The sequence below is a fragment of the Tupaia chinensis genome, unplaced genomic scaffold (genome assembly GCF_000334495.1).
Source record: "Tupaia chinensis unplaced genomic scaffold, TupChi_1.0 Scaffold000212_1, whole genome shotgun sequence".
NCBI lineage: Eukaryota > Metazoa > Chordata > Mammalia > Scandentia > Tupaiidae > Tupaia > Tupaia belangeri.
This window is the reverse complement of record NW_006159687.1, coordinates 2,892,956-2,908,791: the sequence shown is the minus strand read 5'-3', so window position 1 is coordinate 2,908,791 and position 15,836 is coordinate 2,892,956. Positions and strand designations below refer to the sequence as shown.

The 15,836-nt window shown below is 41.3% G+C and overlaps 1 protein-coding gene across 1 annotated transcript in view; it reads right to left on the bottom strand.

The window, feature by feature from the left end:
* The window catches only part of ATP11B (ATPase phospholipid transporting 11B (putative)), a 134,797-nt gene that overhangs the window by 41,846 nt on the left and 77,115 nt on the right, over nucleotides 1-15,836 (bottom strand). The window contains exons 22-26 of the mRNA XM_006147387.1: nucleotides 9,979-10,132; nucleotides 8,788-8,890; nucleotides 4,062-4,207; nucleotides 2,435-2,494; nucleotides 834-961 (exon numbers count right to left, since the gene is read on the bottom strand). Coding sequence (XP_006147449.1) covers nucleotides 834-961; nucleotides 2,435-2,494; nucleotides 4,062-4,207; nucleotides 8,788-8,890; nucleotides 9,979-10,132 — 591 coding nt within the window. The remainder of the gene's footprint in view (nucleotides 1-833; nucleotides 962-2,434; nucleotides 2,495-4,061; nucleotides 4,208-8,787; nucleotides 8,891-9,978; nucleotides 10,133-15,836) is intronic.

Here is a 15,836-nt window from a genome sequence, read left to right as displayed (position 1 = left end):
GAAAGCAAGTCACCAGGTCTGGGACTCCAACCGTGGATAGCCATGTGGGAGTCTAGCACCTTAACTACCACGCCCCTTGCAGGCCCATTACTGAATAACTTTTTATGTACACAAAATACATGTTTGAGTACAAACTTCCCAGTGCATTCCTGGGATAAAAATGTTCTTTGTAAAAAAACACTGTAAAATTTATTCAGATTGGGACCAGCAGTTAGCATACTGGCTATGTCACTGGACTCCCACATAGTTGACCACGGTTCACATCCTGGACCCGGTGGCTTAAACTCATGCCGGGCGCATGTGCGTGCGTGCCCAAGGTCCTGAGAGGAGAATGGAGGAGAAGGGATTGCGGCGTGGCCATCCCCCCTGGGGGGGATTTATCACTTTCTATCTCTCTGTCTCTCTCTGTCTGGTGAGCGCACGTGCCCTATAGCAAAAACCTCTCAAAAAAAAAATTATTCAGATTTCTCTTTGATAGTCAAAACTTTTTAAAAAAAACGAATTATTTTATTTAACTTTATTTATTTTAATTTGACCAGAGAGGGACAGAGTGAGAGAAAGAGAGAGAGGGAAAGTGAGAAAGCAAGCGCCACGTCTGGGACTCGAATCGCAGTTGGCAATGTGGGAGCTACTGCCTGTGAACATCATGCCACCTGCCGGCCCAATATTCAACAACTTTAAATCATATAAAAACTAAAGGACTTTTCTTAGGAAAGCAGTATGCACCGACACTAACGTACTAGTTTTCTGCGTATTTCTAAAATTGGTAACTATTTCATACACTAACATGCAATCAGACAGGCCATGGGTGTTCGACACTGGGGAGTACTCACCGGTAGAGGGTGGGCTTGTTCTGTAATACATGAGGATCTATATGTTGTTCCAAAAGACTGTATATCAGAATAGGTAGGGAGGTAAAACAAATGTTGTATAAGGTCAAGTACACGCTGTCATACAGTGTCTAGAAAGAGAAGTTGGGAAGAATTTTGAGGTAGTTACATATTATTTATATTTATGCATAAATCACAAAGAAACATACTAAAATTAAGCATAAAATTATGTCTTTAAAATTTATACCAAAACCCATTTTAAATAAAATTAAATAACTCTAATTAAATAACTCCATTTTTTTTTCCCCAGAGAGATTTTTGCTATAGGATGTGTGTGCTTGCCGGAGAGACAGAGAGGGACAGAGAGACAGAAAGCAAGAAATCACCCTTCAAGGGGGATGGCCACACCACAATCCCTTCTCTTCCATTCTCCTCTTGGGATTTTTGGGCACACATACACATGGACCTGGCATGAGTTTTAAGCTGCTTGGTCCAGGACTCGAACTGTAGTCAACTAAGTGGGAGTCCAGTGACGTAACCATTACACCATCTGCTGGTCCCTCCGGTTTTTTTAAAGAATTATTTTATCTTTATTTATGTTATTTTAATTTGACCAGAAAGGAAGAGAGAGAGAGAGTGAGCGAACAAGCAAACCACCAGGTCTTGGACTCAATCGCAGTTGGCCATGTGGAAGCCCAGCGCCATTAACCACACCACCACCTGCCGGCCAATCCCTAATTTGTTCTTTACGCAGACATGAACATATAATGTCCCTTGGTTTTTCCTAGATTTATATTCTTTATGGGAATTGGAATATTTCGCTATGTCAGGTATTTATGGAGTTGCAATGAATCAGATCTACATTTGAAATTCTTCACAATTTGGTGACGGTGATGTCTTGGACACAATTCTGCCACAGCCACCGAGGGTCTTCCTCTCCGTCCTGTGCATTACACAGGCAGACTGGCTTCCGTGGCTTTGTCTTCCCGTCTACGCCCTGGACTTGCTGTAAGGCACTAAGCAAGACTCTTCTTCCGTGGAACTTTTCCCAACAGCCTGTATGTGACACTAACTTACCTCTGCATGGGCATAGAGGCCACAACTCTGGCCACCTGTCCCCCACTGCCCATGCTTCACACACTGTATTGTTAATACTGCCTCCCAGGTCATACGCAGACCCCCTGGACTCCAATCCTAACAGGTCAGGTCCCCCTGTCACAAGGTCTTCTATCTTATATTGCGTACTTCAGTCAGGCAAACAAACTGTCCTGGGCAGCCCCAGCCGGGGCAGACAGTGGGACTATGTCGTTAAAGATTGTAGACAAGGAGAAAACAGTGAGGAGGAAGAGGAGTGATTCGTGAAAAACCGAAGATAATTAAGCTTTTGGTTTTCAATAAATCAGAACCAGCATCCTGATCAATTAGAGATGTCTAATGTGGCAATGAAAGGGTGCTAAGTTAGGTAGAACCAGTTGATCCAAGTCATAGTTTAGTTAGTCTAGTTACCTGCAGGATTAAGAAAAAATACTGCCAAAGGTCTGTTCAAAATCTATACATATAAACCTTATTTTAACAAGACAAAATGCAAGCTTCTTTTTACTTACTTGTTGAGAAAACAAACAGTAGAACTGATATAAAAACTGGGGTGTGATAAAGCACACATTCTGAAAAACAAAATAAAATGAGAATTGAAATACTTAGATGTAAAACACAAAAGTAATTCTAAAAATGGCTACTGAAGCATCCAAAAACACAATCGGTTGCTATGATAAGTAGAGCATCTTCCCTTTCGGACACATCCATAGAATACGATGGGAAAGCAGACTTCCCATTTTATGGGAACTGTTCATTGGCACAGCTGTGGTGGCTGCTCATGCGAAGGCACTATGTGGGCCAGGCCACGTAGGAGGCCCATGGACAGGGCATGCCTGCAATCCCAGCAGGTCGAGGTGGGAGGATCGTGACATGGCGACCTTGTCTTTATTAACTCATTTTTTAATTGCTAGCGGATGCATGCCAGAAGATAGAGAAATAAGGGGGAGAAAGGGAGAAAGCACCCCTCATGGGCCATGACCATTCTAAAATCCCTTCTCCTCCATTTCCCCATCTTTTCCGGATTAGGGGCACGTACACACGTGTTCAGTGTGTTTTTTCAATCACCAGGATTCAAACCACAGTCAGCCATGAGGGGTCCAACTCCCTTAACTACTAGGCCATGAGGCCAGCCTGAGACACCATCTTTATAGAAAAAAAATGTCTATAAGTATGCTAAGCAGTAATACAAAAATAAAATAAATAAATATGCTCGACTCCTCCATTGCTAAGCAATACCACAGCTTTGAATTTATAACCTTCCAACTATGCTTCAATCTTTCATAGATTTCCTGGACCTTTAGGCTAAGAAATCTTCGCAGTGTGAAAATGTTTAAAACACACAATAAATGGAACTAACGACAATCTTTCCATCTCAATATCCTTCCCAAAAATAAAAATAAAAAAAGCTTGAATAATGAGCTAGAAGAAAGCCGCCCCACTGTCTCATGGAGATGAGCAATTCATGTTCTTCCACTGGCATGCAGCTATTAATTACGAGCATCTGCAACAGCGGACGCGCTAGAATTCCATCTCGTGGTAGCAGAGGTTCTTAATGGGCTTCACAGCCTCCCATGCTCCCCTACAGGGTCCAGCTGTGGCATGCACTTCCACATGACCGTTCCCCCTGGAATTCTGCGTATTGTACTTTCTGCACAGAAACCCTACGCTGAGGAGCACGCACGTCTCACCAGGCTACTGGAGGGCCGTCTCTGGCTCAATAGAAGGTTAGGAACTTTTCCTGAAATCATCCTATTGGAGTAAATGAAAGCTTACTACTGATTCAGGATGAAACAACTTCGAGGAAATCAAATTTATTACATTCTAATTTAAACAGAATAAAATGCAACGTGAACGGTGAATGTTGATGTGTTCTGACAATTTATACACTACCACATAATACAATTAGAGCGCATTCCCCTGCTCCACAAGTTTCTGTCTATCTTTTTCGCAGTCAATTCACCACCTGTACCTTTGGTCCCCAGCAATTTTGCTTTAAGTGTAGGCTGGATTAATAGTATTATTTTTACTTATAAAAACAATTTTCAATAGTAATTTATACGGTTACAACATTCCTTACATTGAAACTTCAAACTGCTATCATCAATAGTTAATTTGAAATATTTACATAAAACTCACCTTATAAAAAAAATACTGTACAAGGGTAGCTATTCTAATATAATAAAAATGGCCGTGAACGAAAAGCAGTTTGGAGAGGAATTTAAACCTAGCTATGGCATAGTCACTGTTTCTTGCCGCCTGTCTTCCTTCTTTACCCATGATTCCTGTAAGGAAGGGGACAAAAAGGTAGGTTCACTGATCAGCGTAAGTGTGACTGTCACGGCGTATCTGAACTTGTGCTAATTAGCTACAGCACCTGGGCCTCAGCTCAGGACACTGGGTCTTCACTTACAGCAGAGAGGTGCCCACAAATTGCTCCACGTCAATACCTAATATAAAGCTACGGTAAACGGCAGGCATATACATGGATTTTTAAAGGATGAGAATAAAATTAATGCAACAATAATCTTAACAGTTCAAGGTCTAGAAAGAACATTAATTGTAAGACCAACAAACACAAAGTACCGGGTAACGGACTGCTGATGGACAGAAGGCCGACCTTCACTGTTTCCAACTAAAGTTAAAAGAACTCAGACTGACTCATGTCAACCGAGCCGCAGGGAATACGTTTAACCACTTACCAAGTTTCACTTTAAAAGAAAAATGTACAATATCATCTGCAACTAGGGTATCATTTTATCTGACAAATATGAATACTTTTTTAGATTAGTTAAGTCTTTACATTTCAAAAAAGCAAAAAAGAGTAAATGCCAAGTTTGGTTTTTAGTCATAAAAGGACTGAAAGGTTTCAAAACATATAGGCCCTGAAAATCGCCTGTATTCTTACACCTAGAGAACACTGTTTCTGTCCTGCCCTGTGAGAACTTTTCTTTCTGTGTATTTCCTATGTGTCTAACATATGGAAATGCATACAAAAATAGGGTTGTTCCATAATCTGCTTCTGTTCCTCCATAGATTATGGATATTACTTTTGTTGAGAGAGATTTTTGCTATAGGGCACATGCTCATTGGAGACACAGAGATAAACAGAAAGCAAGTAAGTAAGTACTCCACGTGGGGATGGCTGCGCCACAATCCCTCCTCCAGCCTCCTCTTGGGATTAAGGGCACACACGCACACGTGCTCGGCCTGAGTTTTAAACCACCGGGGACAGGAGTCGAACTGTGGTTGACTATGTGGGAGTCCAGCAGCGTAATCCTTATGCCATCTGTTGGTCCCTTCTGAGAATTTCGTTCTGCACGATGATGCATGTAGCTCCAGTTCAAACCCCTAACAACACTACGCGTATCTGTCCATCTACCTCTTTGCCACCTCCAGAGAAACTAAATAGTTTTATACACATTTAGTATTCATTCTAGGTGTCGCTTCTTGTAACAGGTGACAGCTCATATTCTTCTACATGTCTCTAGAGCAGAGTTCTGATTAGGAACGTCCAAACTTCATCTTACGGCCAGATGAAGTGGTGCCTAGGTGGCATGTTGCTTGGAAGTTGCAAGCTGCATGGGAGACCTAGCTTTGGTTCCCGGCCAACCTAGACACACCCGACGTGGTGGCCCTGCCGTGTAATCCTAGCTAGCTGGGAAGGTGACGCAGGAGGGTCATGGCATTTTGACCTTGTCAAAGGTCACCTATCTCTGTCTCTCTCTCTGTTCTTTGTTCTCTTCCCCTCATAAAGAAAACACAATAGCAAAACTTAGTTCCTTGCTTTGGGTGTTCTGCTTCAAAGATTCTTCTGCACCTTGAATAACAGGATTATTCACTAAGTTTTTCCCTATTACTTCTTATGATCTTTAAAAATTATTTAAATTCTTAATCCATCCTGAATTAATTTTGCTGTAAGAAACAAAATGGGATGCAACTTTTTTTCTGAATAACAAATTTTATCATTTTTTAAAATTGAGTAATTTGTTTCTCTACTTAACTGAAACATCTCTTTGTTACACTAATCGTCTAGATGCTTCAATCTGTTTTTTCTACTGGTCTGTCATCACAATAGAATCAAACTGTCAGTTAGCACTCTAAGTTTTTTATGTTTCAAGTATGGTAGAGGGAGTTTTCATCAAATTGCTATGAAGATTTGTGGGAAACAACAGTATAAAAATGTAGAAAGAAAACTTTTTCTAATCAAAGAGCCAATAACCGCTAACAGGAAAGACCTGGAGAGATCCAACTCTAACTTCCCTTTAGAGGGTATCATGCAGACTATTTCAGAATAGGAATCATTTAATTCTAACTCTTAAATTTTACTCTTTAATAAAAAACCTGTACCAGTACTTTTCTTTTCCTCTTTGTAAAATAATAATTATAGAGGAGACAAGTTGGAATATTGATAAAATAAAAAATGATTAACAAATTATGGGGCCAGCAGATGGCGTAATCGTTACGTTACTGAACTCCCACCTAGTTGCCTGAGGTTTGAGTCCTCGACCTGGCGGCATAAAACACGCCAGATCTGTGTGCACGCATGCCAAAAATCCCAAGAGGAGGATGGAGCGGAAGGGACTATAGTATAACCATTCCCCCTAGGGGGTGATTTCTCACTCTGAATCTCTGGTGAGTGCATGCGTCTTTTAGCAAAAATCTCTCTTAAAAAAAAAAAAAAATTAACAAAAGCTGTAGTATTCTGGATCCAATACCAACTTTGTTTTAGTCAAAAAATAAAATTAAATGAAAATAAAGGTAATTAAAATCACAAAAACTATTTTAATTTTTCTATTTTTATTACAGTTCAGCATGATTTTTTAGTCTCTAAGACTGTCATTAAAACACACTGCAGAATTTTTAGATTCATAAATAATGTAAATGCTACTAACATTACAAAGAATTAAAAACCATAAGGGTAACTACGGAGGTCACAAATTTAGAGTTTAAAAGGGCTAATATAATGTATGAAAGTACCTTAAAGGGGATACGACGGCATCCAAAAGTAAAGGTCTGGTAATTTGATTATAAAGGCGAATTGACAAAGACAAAATCCACTAATATCACTACGGCATTAATATGGTATTTATTTACTGTAAGATTTCTACCTACCTACCTTAAATAGTGGGTTTAATTACAAGAGAGTTCTCATGGGGGATATACTGTTATATACAAGGGGGACATCTAAAAGTTTGTAGAAAAATGGAATTAAATTGTGGGTTTATTTTGGTACAAAAAAATGTCAAATCCACTTATAGCTTTTACATAATATACATTTTTAATAAACTTTATGAAGACGCCTTGTAGTAGCGTGTTGCCTTTCATTTTTATACACATTTGATATTGTACTTTAACCTAGAAAAGGAGAATTCGAGAACATCAGATAATGACACCACGTTCGGGATACAAATCAGTCACCTATGCCAACATGTGCCTCCTGGATCATGCTCACATCGTTCGCACCGTCGCCGACGGCCAGCGTTATGGGTTTCTCGGGTGAGATTTTGATCAGTCTTATCACCTGAAAGACAGGGAACAAATTAGTTCTTAAAATGGAGTTTCTAGTTCAATTGTCTTGTATTTATACAAAGCCATTTATCTGAAATGACTCTACATTAAGAGTAGTGATAAAAAAATTTAATTTTATATTAACATAATGATATGATTTTTTTTTGGAGGGGTGTCTCAAAGATTTTAGAACTGTCTGTCAGAAATGTCAAAATAAAACAAAGTATTATCTTTAGACTTTATATTGAAGAGAAAGAATCTTTTAAACAGAGTTAAGACATTTAAAAAGTTTGATAATTTAAATGAAAAGAATTACACCTGAATTCTATCAGGCTAAATTCGTTCTTTCTCAAGAAATTATTCTTATCATTTGATACAGAGGAAAAACAACTGTTTTCTCTTGTAGTAAACACAGTTTTGAAAAACAACTGCCTTTAAGAGAACTTAGGCTCTATTTCAGTCTTCACTGACAGTGTCTATAATAATACAGACACTCACAAAATTCTACAAGCCAAAAAACTGTGGGTGTGCAATTAATTACGCCTGTATGTGAAGCAGTCAGTAGGTATGCATTGCCTAGGGGACTTGTGAAAGGAATCACCCAAAGCCGAAAAAAAATTAACAAAAGCTGTAGTATTCTGGATCCAATACCAACTTTGTTTTAGTCAAAAAATAAAATTAAATGAAAATAAAGGTAATTAAAATCACAAAAACTATTTTAATTTTTCTATTTTTATTACAGTTCAGCATGATTTTTTAGTCTCTAAGACTGTCATTAAAACACACTGCAGAATTTTTAGATTCATAAATAATGTAAATGCTACTAACATTACAAAGAATTAAAAACCATAAGGGTAACTACGGAGGTCACAAATTTAGAGTTTAAAAGGGCTAATATAATGTATGAAAGTACCTTAAAGGGGATACGACGGCATCCAAAAGTAAAGGTCTGGTAATTTGATTATAAAGGCGAATTGACAAAGACAAAATCCACTAATATCACTACGGCATTAATATGGTATTTATTTACTGTAAGATTTCTACCTACCTACCTTAAATAGTGGGTTTAATTACAAGAGAGTTCTCATGGGGGATATACTGTTATATACAAGGGGGACATCTAAAAGTTTGTAGAAAAATGGAATTAAATTGTGGGTTTATTTTGGTACAAAAAAATGTCAAATCCACTTATAGCTTTTACATAATATACATTTTTAATAAACTTTATGAAGACGCCTTGTAGTAGCGTGTTGCCTTTCATTTTTATACACATTTGATATTGTACTTTAACCTAGAAAAGGAGAATTCGAGAACATCAGATAATGACACCACGTTCGGGATACAAATCAGTCACCTATGCCAACATGTGCCTCCTGGATCATGCTCACATCGTTCGCACCGTCGCCGACGGCCAGCGTTATGGGTTTCTCGGGTGAGATTTTGATCAGTCTTATCACCTGAAAGACAGGGAACAAATTAGTTCTTAAAATGGAGTTTCTAGTTCAATTGTCTTGTATTTATACAAAGCCATTTATCTGAAATGACTCTACATTAAGAGTAGTGATAAAAAAATTTAATTTTATATTAACATAATGATATGATTTTTTTTTGGAGGGGTGTCTCAAAGATTTTAGAACTGTCTGTCAGAAATGTCAAAATAAAACAAAGTATTATCTTTAGACTTTATATTGAAGAGAAAGAATCTTTTAAACAGAGTTAAGACATTTAAAAAGTTTGATAATTTAAATGAAAAGAATTACACCTGAATTCTATCAGGCTAAATTCGTTCTTTCTCAAGAAATTATTCTTATCATTTGATACAGAGGAAAAACAACTGTTTTCTCTTGTAGTAAACACAGTTTTGAAAAACAACTGCCTTTAAGAGAACTTAGGCTCTATTTCAGTCTTCACTGACAGTGTCTATAATAATACAGACACTCACAAAATTCTACAAGCCAAAAAACTGTGGGTGTGCAATTAATTACGCCTGTATGTGAAGCAGTCAGTAGGTATGCATTGCCTAGGGGACTTGTGAAAGGAATCACCCAAAGCCGAAATTACAGGAAGTATACAGGCATTCCCTGGAATCACAGAAAGCTAACATTTGTGTTTCCTGTATACAACTTCATTTACAAGCTAACTGGCTTTAACTTTTTCTTAAAGTTCCACTCATCCCTTGGTAGCCACTTTTAACAAAAAGCGAGGACTAAATGAGAAGGCAGAAAAGGCAGAGGCCGACAGATCGCCTGCAGGCAGGGGGGAGCCGGCCTGAGGCTCCCTCACCAGCTAAGTAAAGCGCCTGTGGACACCAGTCACCAAGGTCACATCCAGGTTTCAGAACGATCACAGACCGCTGCCAACGGCTGAAACTTGCACGTTCACTCTGAGAATCCCAAAAGTTACTGGACGTGGTTAAAGTTCCTGACATGAGATGTGACTAGCTCCTCGTAACTCACATACACTAAAGGGGACGACAGAAGCCACTGGCCTTAGTAAGATTTCAGACCTATCTATCTTTACGAAACTTTTAATAACACATACGTACTTTCGCTTTCTGCAGTGGTGCCATACGACAGCATAAGACAGCCGAACAGTTTTTGCAAACGTCCATAAATAGTTTTTCGTGCTCCCTGAGTGCGAGAGAGAGGCTGGTTCCATCCACCACCAGCCCGTGCTGGATCACGTGATCCTCTGTGATTCTAGGAGAGAAAAGAATTGCTTCACCTGTGAGCTACGTCGAAGGCAAGTTTTCTGTCCTCGCACCGGACCAAAGACTCTTACTAAAACATGGACTGTACACCTGCAGACTTCCTGCTGTGAAAGACGGTACGCTGGGAGATAACCTCGGCTGCGTTACCTCAAAGTCAAGATTACGCAGAACTGAGTCAGTCCTGTGCGGAGTAAAACACGGTTATTTGATTTCACAATGACATGACGTATAACCGTATGGATATTTTCAGAAACGTTGAGCTGTAACAAACACATCCTCTAAAACACTTTATACTCCCACATTGTGAGTATGGTAAGTCTTAAAACAAAAACAAAAACATTATTATACATTTAGAAACTCGAAGTTAAATCAGAACTGTTGAGAAAATTCCGTGAGCTAGATTCACCCTACGTGCAAGCAGGAAAGGAGCGTGGCGATGCGCGTTGTCTCACTAACCCCAAAGTGGACGGTGACGCCAGCTACCTCTGTGGAGGGACACGGGTAACGCCGCACTGGGCACACGGCTTCCCAAATGCCCCTCAAGGTGTGGTGTGCCACAGGCAGCTGGGCAAACTATTCGCTGTCTGGAGAAGGGGCTTGCACGAGAATGAAATCAGTTCCATCGACTGCACCGAAGGCCGGTAAACGGCACCGTGCATGGTACTCTCATCTCGCCCGGCCTGCTGTGCACGTCATGGCGGGTAAATTTACTTTACACGACAAATGATGCACCGTGACCAGATGCTTAAAAATAACGGTAACACGGAATTAAAAAATAAGAAGTGGTACTGCTACAAAAAAAGAGACTAATAACAAAGTATAAAAGCTTTATACACTGATAGATTTTGGACTAAGAGTAGGAAAAAGACACCTAAGTAAGTTAAAAGGATGTATTAACTAGTAAGTGGTAAGCAAGTCACTTTACATCATAATACATTTTAAAAATGTATTTTTTTCTTCTTTTATATCTGAAATCTACCTTGACTCTTTTCCTACCTTACTGTTGGGGGTGTCTTTCTCTCTCTCTGTCTCCCTCTTTCACGGAATACACAAACTTGGGAAAAAATGTAAACGCCACAAGGTCAACCTTTACCTCGCTACCTCCCATGTCTTTAATCTGTCCTAACGACTGCCTGATCACGCCTCAGGAGAAGAAGTGGAGGCAGGTGTGGGGCAGATCAGGTTTTCCCAGGGAACCTTCCCACTGGGCAGACCTAATTATTGTGCTGCGGCCCCAGAATCCGTGCGGCGACATGGAGAAACGTGAAGCAGCACCCACCGGCGGGCACGCGGGCAGCACCTGCGTCCTCCTCGCCCACACCTCAGCTCCGTGCCGGGGCCTCTCCTGCTCTGGGCACCTGCACACGGGGCCCCTTCTCGTCATCGTGTCACTTGTCCAGTCCACGGTTCCCACTCAGGAGCCGACACCGTATCCGTTCTCCCTGACATTCCTGGCGAGGCTAAGCTTCCCTCTGGTCCCACAGACGCAGCTCCTGCCTTGGGTACAACGCAGCCCTGGTAGGTCTGTGACAACATCCTCACTTCTCAGTGCCCCGGCTATCGTGAGTATTTGGAGATTACACGGTCACATTCCAAATGCTTAGACAGGTGACAATATATGTGAGGAAATGACAGAAAAATAAAGCTTTCAAATCTGTGAAATTCTTTGTTCAACGTAAGACTTCCTCAAGATTTTTAGATGAGGACAGGTGGTGGCCCAGTAATAACACAAGGGGACTCCGCAGGGCGAGGCCCGGGATGGGGTCCCAGAGGACCTCTGACCATGCCAGGTGCACACGCAGGTGCCACGGCCCAGGCTGGCAGAGACTGGGGTGGGCTGTGGTGTGGAGATCCTGATGGGGGTGTCTTTCTCTCCCCCATCTCCCCCTTTCATGGAACAAACAAACAAACATTTAAAAAGCCATGAGGAAATAAAATAGAACACTACCATAATGTTACCAATCAATTAGAAGCTTCTATGGCCTCAAGGCATTTAAAAATACATATGCTTAGACGAGATACTTGCTGATAATCTGTAAATAAAAATCCTGCTCATTTAGACAGTAATGTCATAAAATGTATTCCATTAAATATCTCTCTGAGAAGGACTCTAAATTTCATATAGCGAGTACTATGGTCTGAATGTGGCACCCCTCCAAAACGCATGTGGAATCACCTGACGTGGGATTAAGAGGCGGGCTCTGGGCCAGCAGGTGGTGTGGGGGTGAAGGCACCCACATGGCCTGGATCCCACATGGCCAACTCCGTGGTGTGAGTCATGGACCCAGTGGCATGAAAAACACGCTGGACATGTGTGCATGCAGGCCCCAAACCCCAAGAGGAGATCTCAAGAGCAGGGACTATGACAACGCCATCCCCACTGGGTGGGGACTTCTCACTCTCCCTCTCTCTCTGTCTCCGTCTCTGTCCAGCAAGCATGCTGTGTCCTATAGCAAACAAACAAACAAACAAACAAAAAGGTGGCTTTTTATGAAGTGCTGAAGCCACCCTCATCACTGGATGAAGGACCAATAAAAGAGGCCCTCTCTTGCCGTTCCATCTCTTCTGCTATGTGAGAACACAGGGTCCCCCCTGCCCAGGGCTGAACTCAGAGACACTGTAGAAGCAGGGAGCAGCCTCCAGCAGCTCACCTGCCAGCACCTCGGTCTTAGACTTCTGAGTCCCCAACTGCGAGAGAGAAATTTCTTTCCTTTATAAACAACCAGGTCTCATGTATTTTCTAGAGGCAGCACAGTGGGACCAGGATAGCAAGCCTAAACTTCACTCTGAGGGTATATTCTATACATATAATACCCCTTATGTACAAAAAGGGAAATGGGGTCCACCAAGAGGCATGGTGGTGCTTAGGGGCACTGGACTCCCACACGGCTGACTGTGGTTTGAGTCCTGGACCCGGAGGCTTGGTTTCTTTCTTTCTTATTTTCTCGCTCTCTCTGTCCCTCTCTGGTCAAATTGAAATAAATAAATAATGTTAAATAAAAATAATTCTTAAAAAAAAAAAAAAAGGCAAAATGAACAATACTAATAACATACCATATTCATTAAAAACCTACATATAAGAGACTTAACGTGTTAAAATATAAATAATACTTATCTTTAGGCAGTTGTATTATGTTTTAAATCACTATATTTTCTTTATAATTTTTGGTAATTTTTAAGAGCGATCTATCACTTTGGAAAAATATTTTAGAAGGTATATATAAAGTAAGAGATTCTAAACAATTAGTTTTTATATTTTAGGAAATTCACCTTGATATTATGGCACTGAACTGTTAAAAAACCACACGGTGTTGGCACTGTTTCCAAACTGCAGAACGTCACCTAGACGGATGACCTGCATTCCCGCAGCGGCCCTCTGGCAGTTGTACTGTCTTTGTGAACAGCTCTTAAGTAAGTGTTCCTTTGGTGAAACCCAGAGGTCAGCGCCACATTAATGCTTGCAAAAAAAAGATAAATAGCTACCTGCAGGACATCCAGTATGACTATACACAGGAAGCCTGGATGCTCACACCTAAGTATGCTTTTAAAAAAATTTAAATACTCATTTATTGAACTTTATTTTTCATTATTATTATTTTCTAACTTGCCAGAGGGCATGTTTCACCAGAGAGAGACAGAGAGCGAGGAAGAGAGAGGAAATGTGAGAAAGTAGGTTGCCAGGTCCAGGACTCGAATTCTGGTCTAGCAGTGCGGGAGTCCAGCACCTTAATCACCACGCCACCTGCTGACCCTGAAGTACTCTTTACCATATTGTGAAAATTATGCTGTGTTACATGGGGCAACCAAATGAAAGTGATCTCCTATAAAAAACACGTTCACAAAAAAGACTGAACTGGGTGTTGAAGGTGCCGTGACCGACAACATGGTTGGAGTTCCTGAGTCATGTGCTGGGCGGGCGTGTGTGCCCAAACTCCGGAAAGGAGGGAGAGTGGACGTGGGACTGTGGATGTCCAAGACCCACTGATGGGGACGGTGCCTTCTTGCTTTTACTCTTTCTCTGCCTGGAAAGTATACGTGCTCCCTGGCAAAACACACACACACACAACTGGACTACAGTATAAACCCTTAGGATACAATCTTTTTTTTTTTTTTTTTTTTTGAAGAATTATTTTACTTGGGGGATCATCAGTTGGCATAATGGCTATGTCACTGGACTCTTATGTAGTCGACGGCAGTTACATGGTGTCTTAACCTTATGCTTGACGTGTGTGCGTGCGTGGCCAAGATCCCGAGAGGAGAATGGAGGAGAAGGGATTGCGGCGTGGCTATCCCCCCTGGGGGGTGATTTTTCGCTTTCTGTCTCTCTGTCTCGGTCTTTCTGGCAAGTGCACGTACCCTATAGCAAAAACCTCTCAAAAAATTATTTTATTTAACTTTTTTATTTACTTATTTTAAATTTGATTGGAGAAGGACGGTGTGAGAGAGAAAGAGAGGGAGAGAGAGGGAAAGTGAGAAAGCAAGCTGTCAGGTCCGACACTTGAACCATCCAGCATCCCTAACCACCATGCCACCTGCCTGCCCCAGTATATAATCTTTAAAATGTAAAATGCAAATTAATTTCCTAGTTTGGTCATATGAACTAGAGTTTGATAAATACCATCAAGGACAAGAGAGTAAATATTTCAATTTGGGGGAGGGGGGATGTATGTTATGTAGGTACTTATATAACAAGAGAAAAGAATTTCAACAAAACTTTTATCAGTACATTAAAAATGTAGTAATAACTTACCTTTTTTTTTTAAATAATAGTGGTAAACTAATGAGAAGAATAGATGTGGAAAGGAATTAATGTTTCGCTTAACTGGGGCTCAAAGTTAATGTTGCCTACCATCAAATGAAGAGCAAATGCTCATCTGCTAATGCCGATGTCTGATGAGATACAACAGAACCACGCGTAATGGGGTTGTACAGCTCAGCTCTGGCAACGCGCCTGCTCGGGAGCATAGCCACTTGATCGCTGCCGCGTACCCGCTGCCTGGCCATCCAGCTCAGCACCAGATGACTCCACTCGCCGCGTCTCGGAAGAGTGACACTAAAATCGTTTCCTTCGTAGCTCTGACGTGAGGGCCATGCACTGACAGTGAGCAGCAGTAAACCGTCGTGATTTGGTACTGTGTGTGGCATGCGAACCACCAAGTGGAAGACGTGCCGCGTGGCACGCTGCAGTGTGGGAGACAGAACTGCGCGAGCGCTTTGTCCCGAACACGCAACGGTGGTGCCCCGGTGCACAGGCAGTCTGGGCAGCATGTGACCAGGTGCGTGTGGCTGTCTCGATGAGACTAGGTTAACAGACTCTGGAATGAGAGGGCCGTCCCCATAGCCTAGAGGTAAAGGGAACCGGATCCCACGTGGCCAACCACGGTTTGAATCTTGGCCCTAGAGCCTTGAGAAACACACCGTGTGTGTGTGTGAGTGTGTGTGCACGCGCTTGTGTGTATCCATGTGTGATGTGGTGTGTGTACACACACCCCCCAAACCCTGGTTGGATAGAGAAATGGAGAAGGGACTGTAGTGTGACCATGCCCCATGGGGTCTCTGTCTGCCTTCCTTCTCTGTCGCTCTGATAAGCACACAGGCCCTCTGGCAATTAAAAATTAAGTAAAAAACACTGAAATTCGAATTTTATATAATTTTCATGTCATAAAATATTCTTTTTTGGATTCTTTTTCATT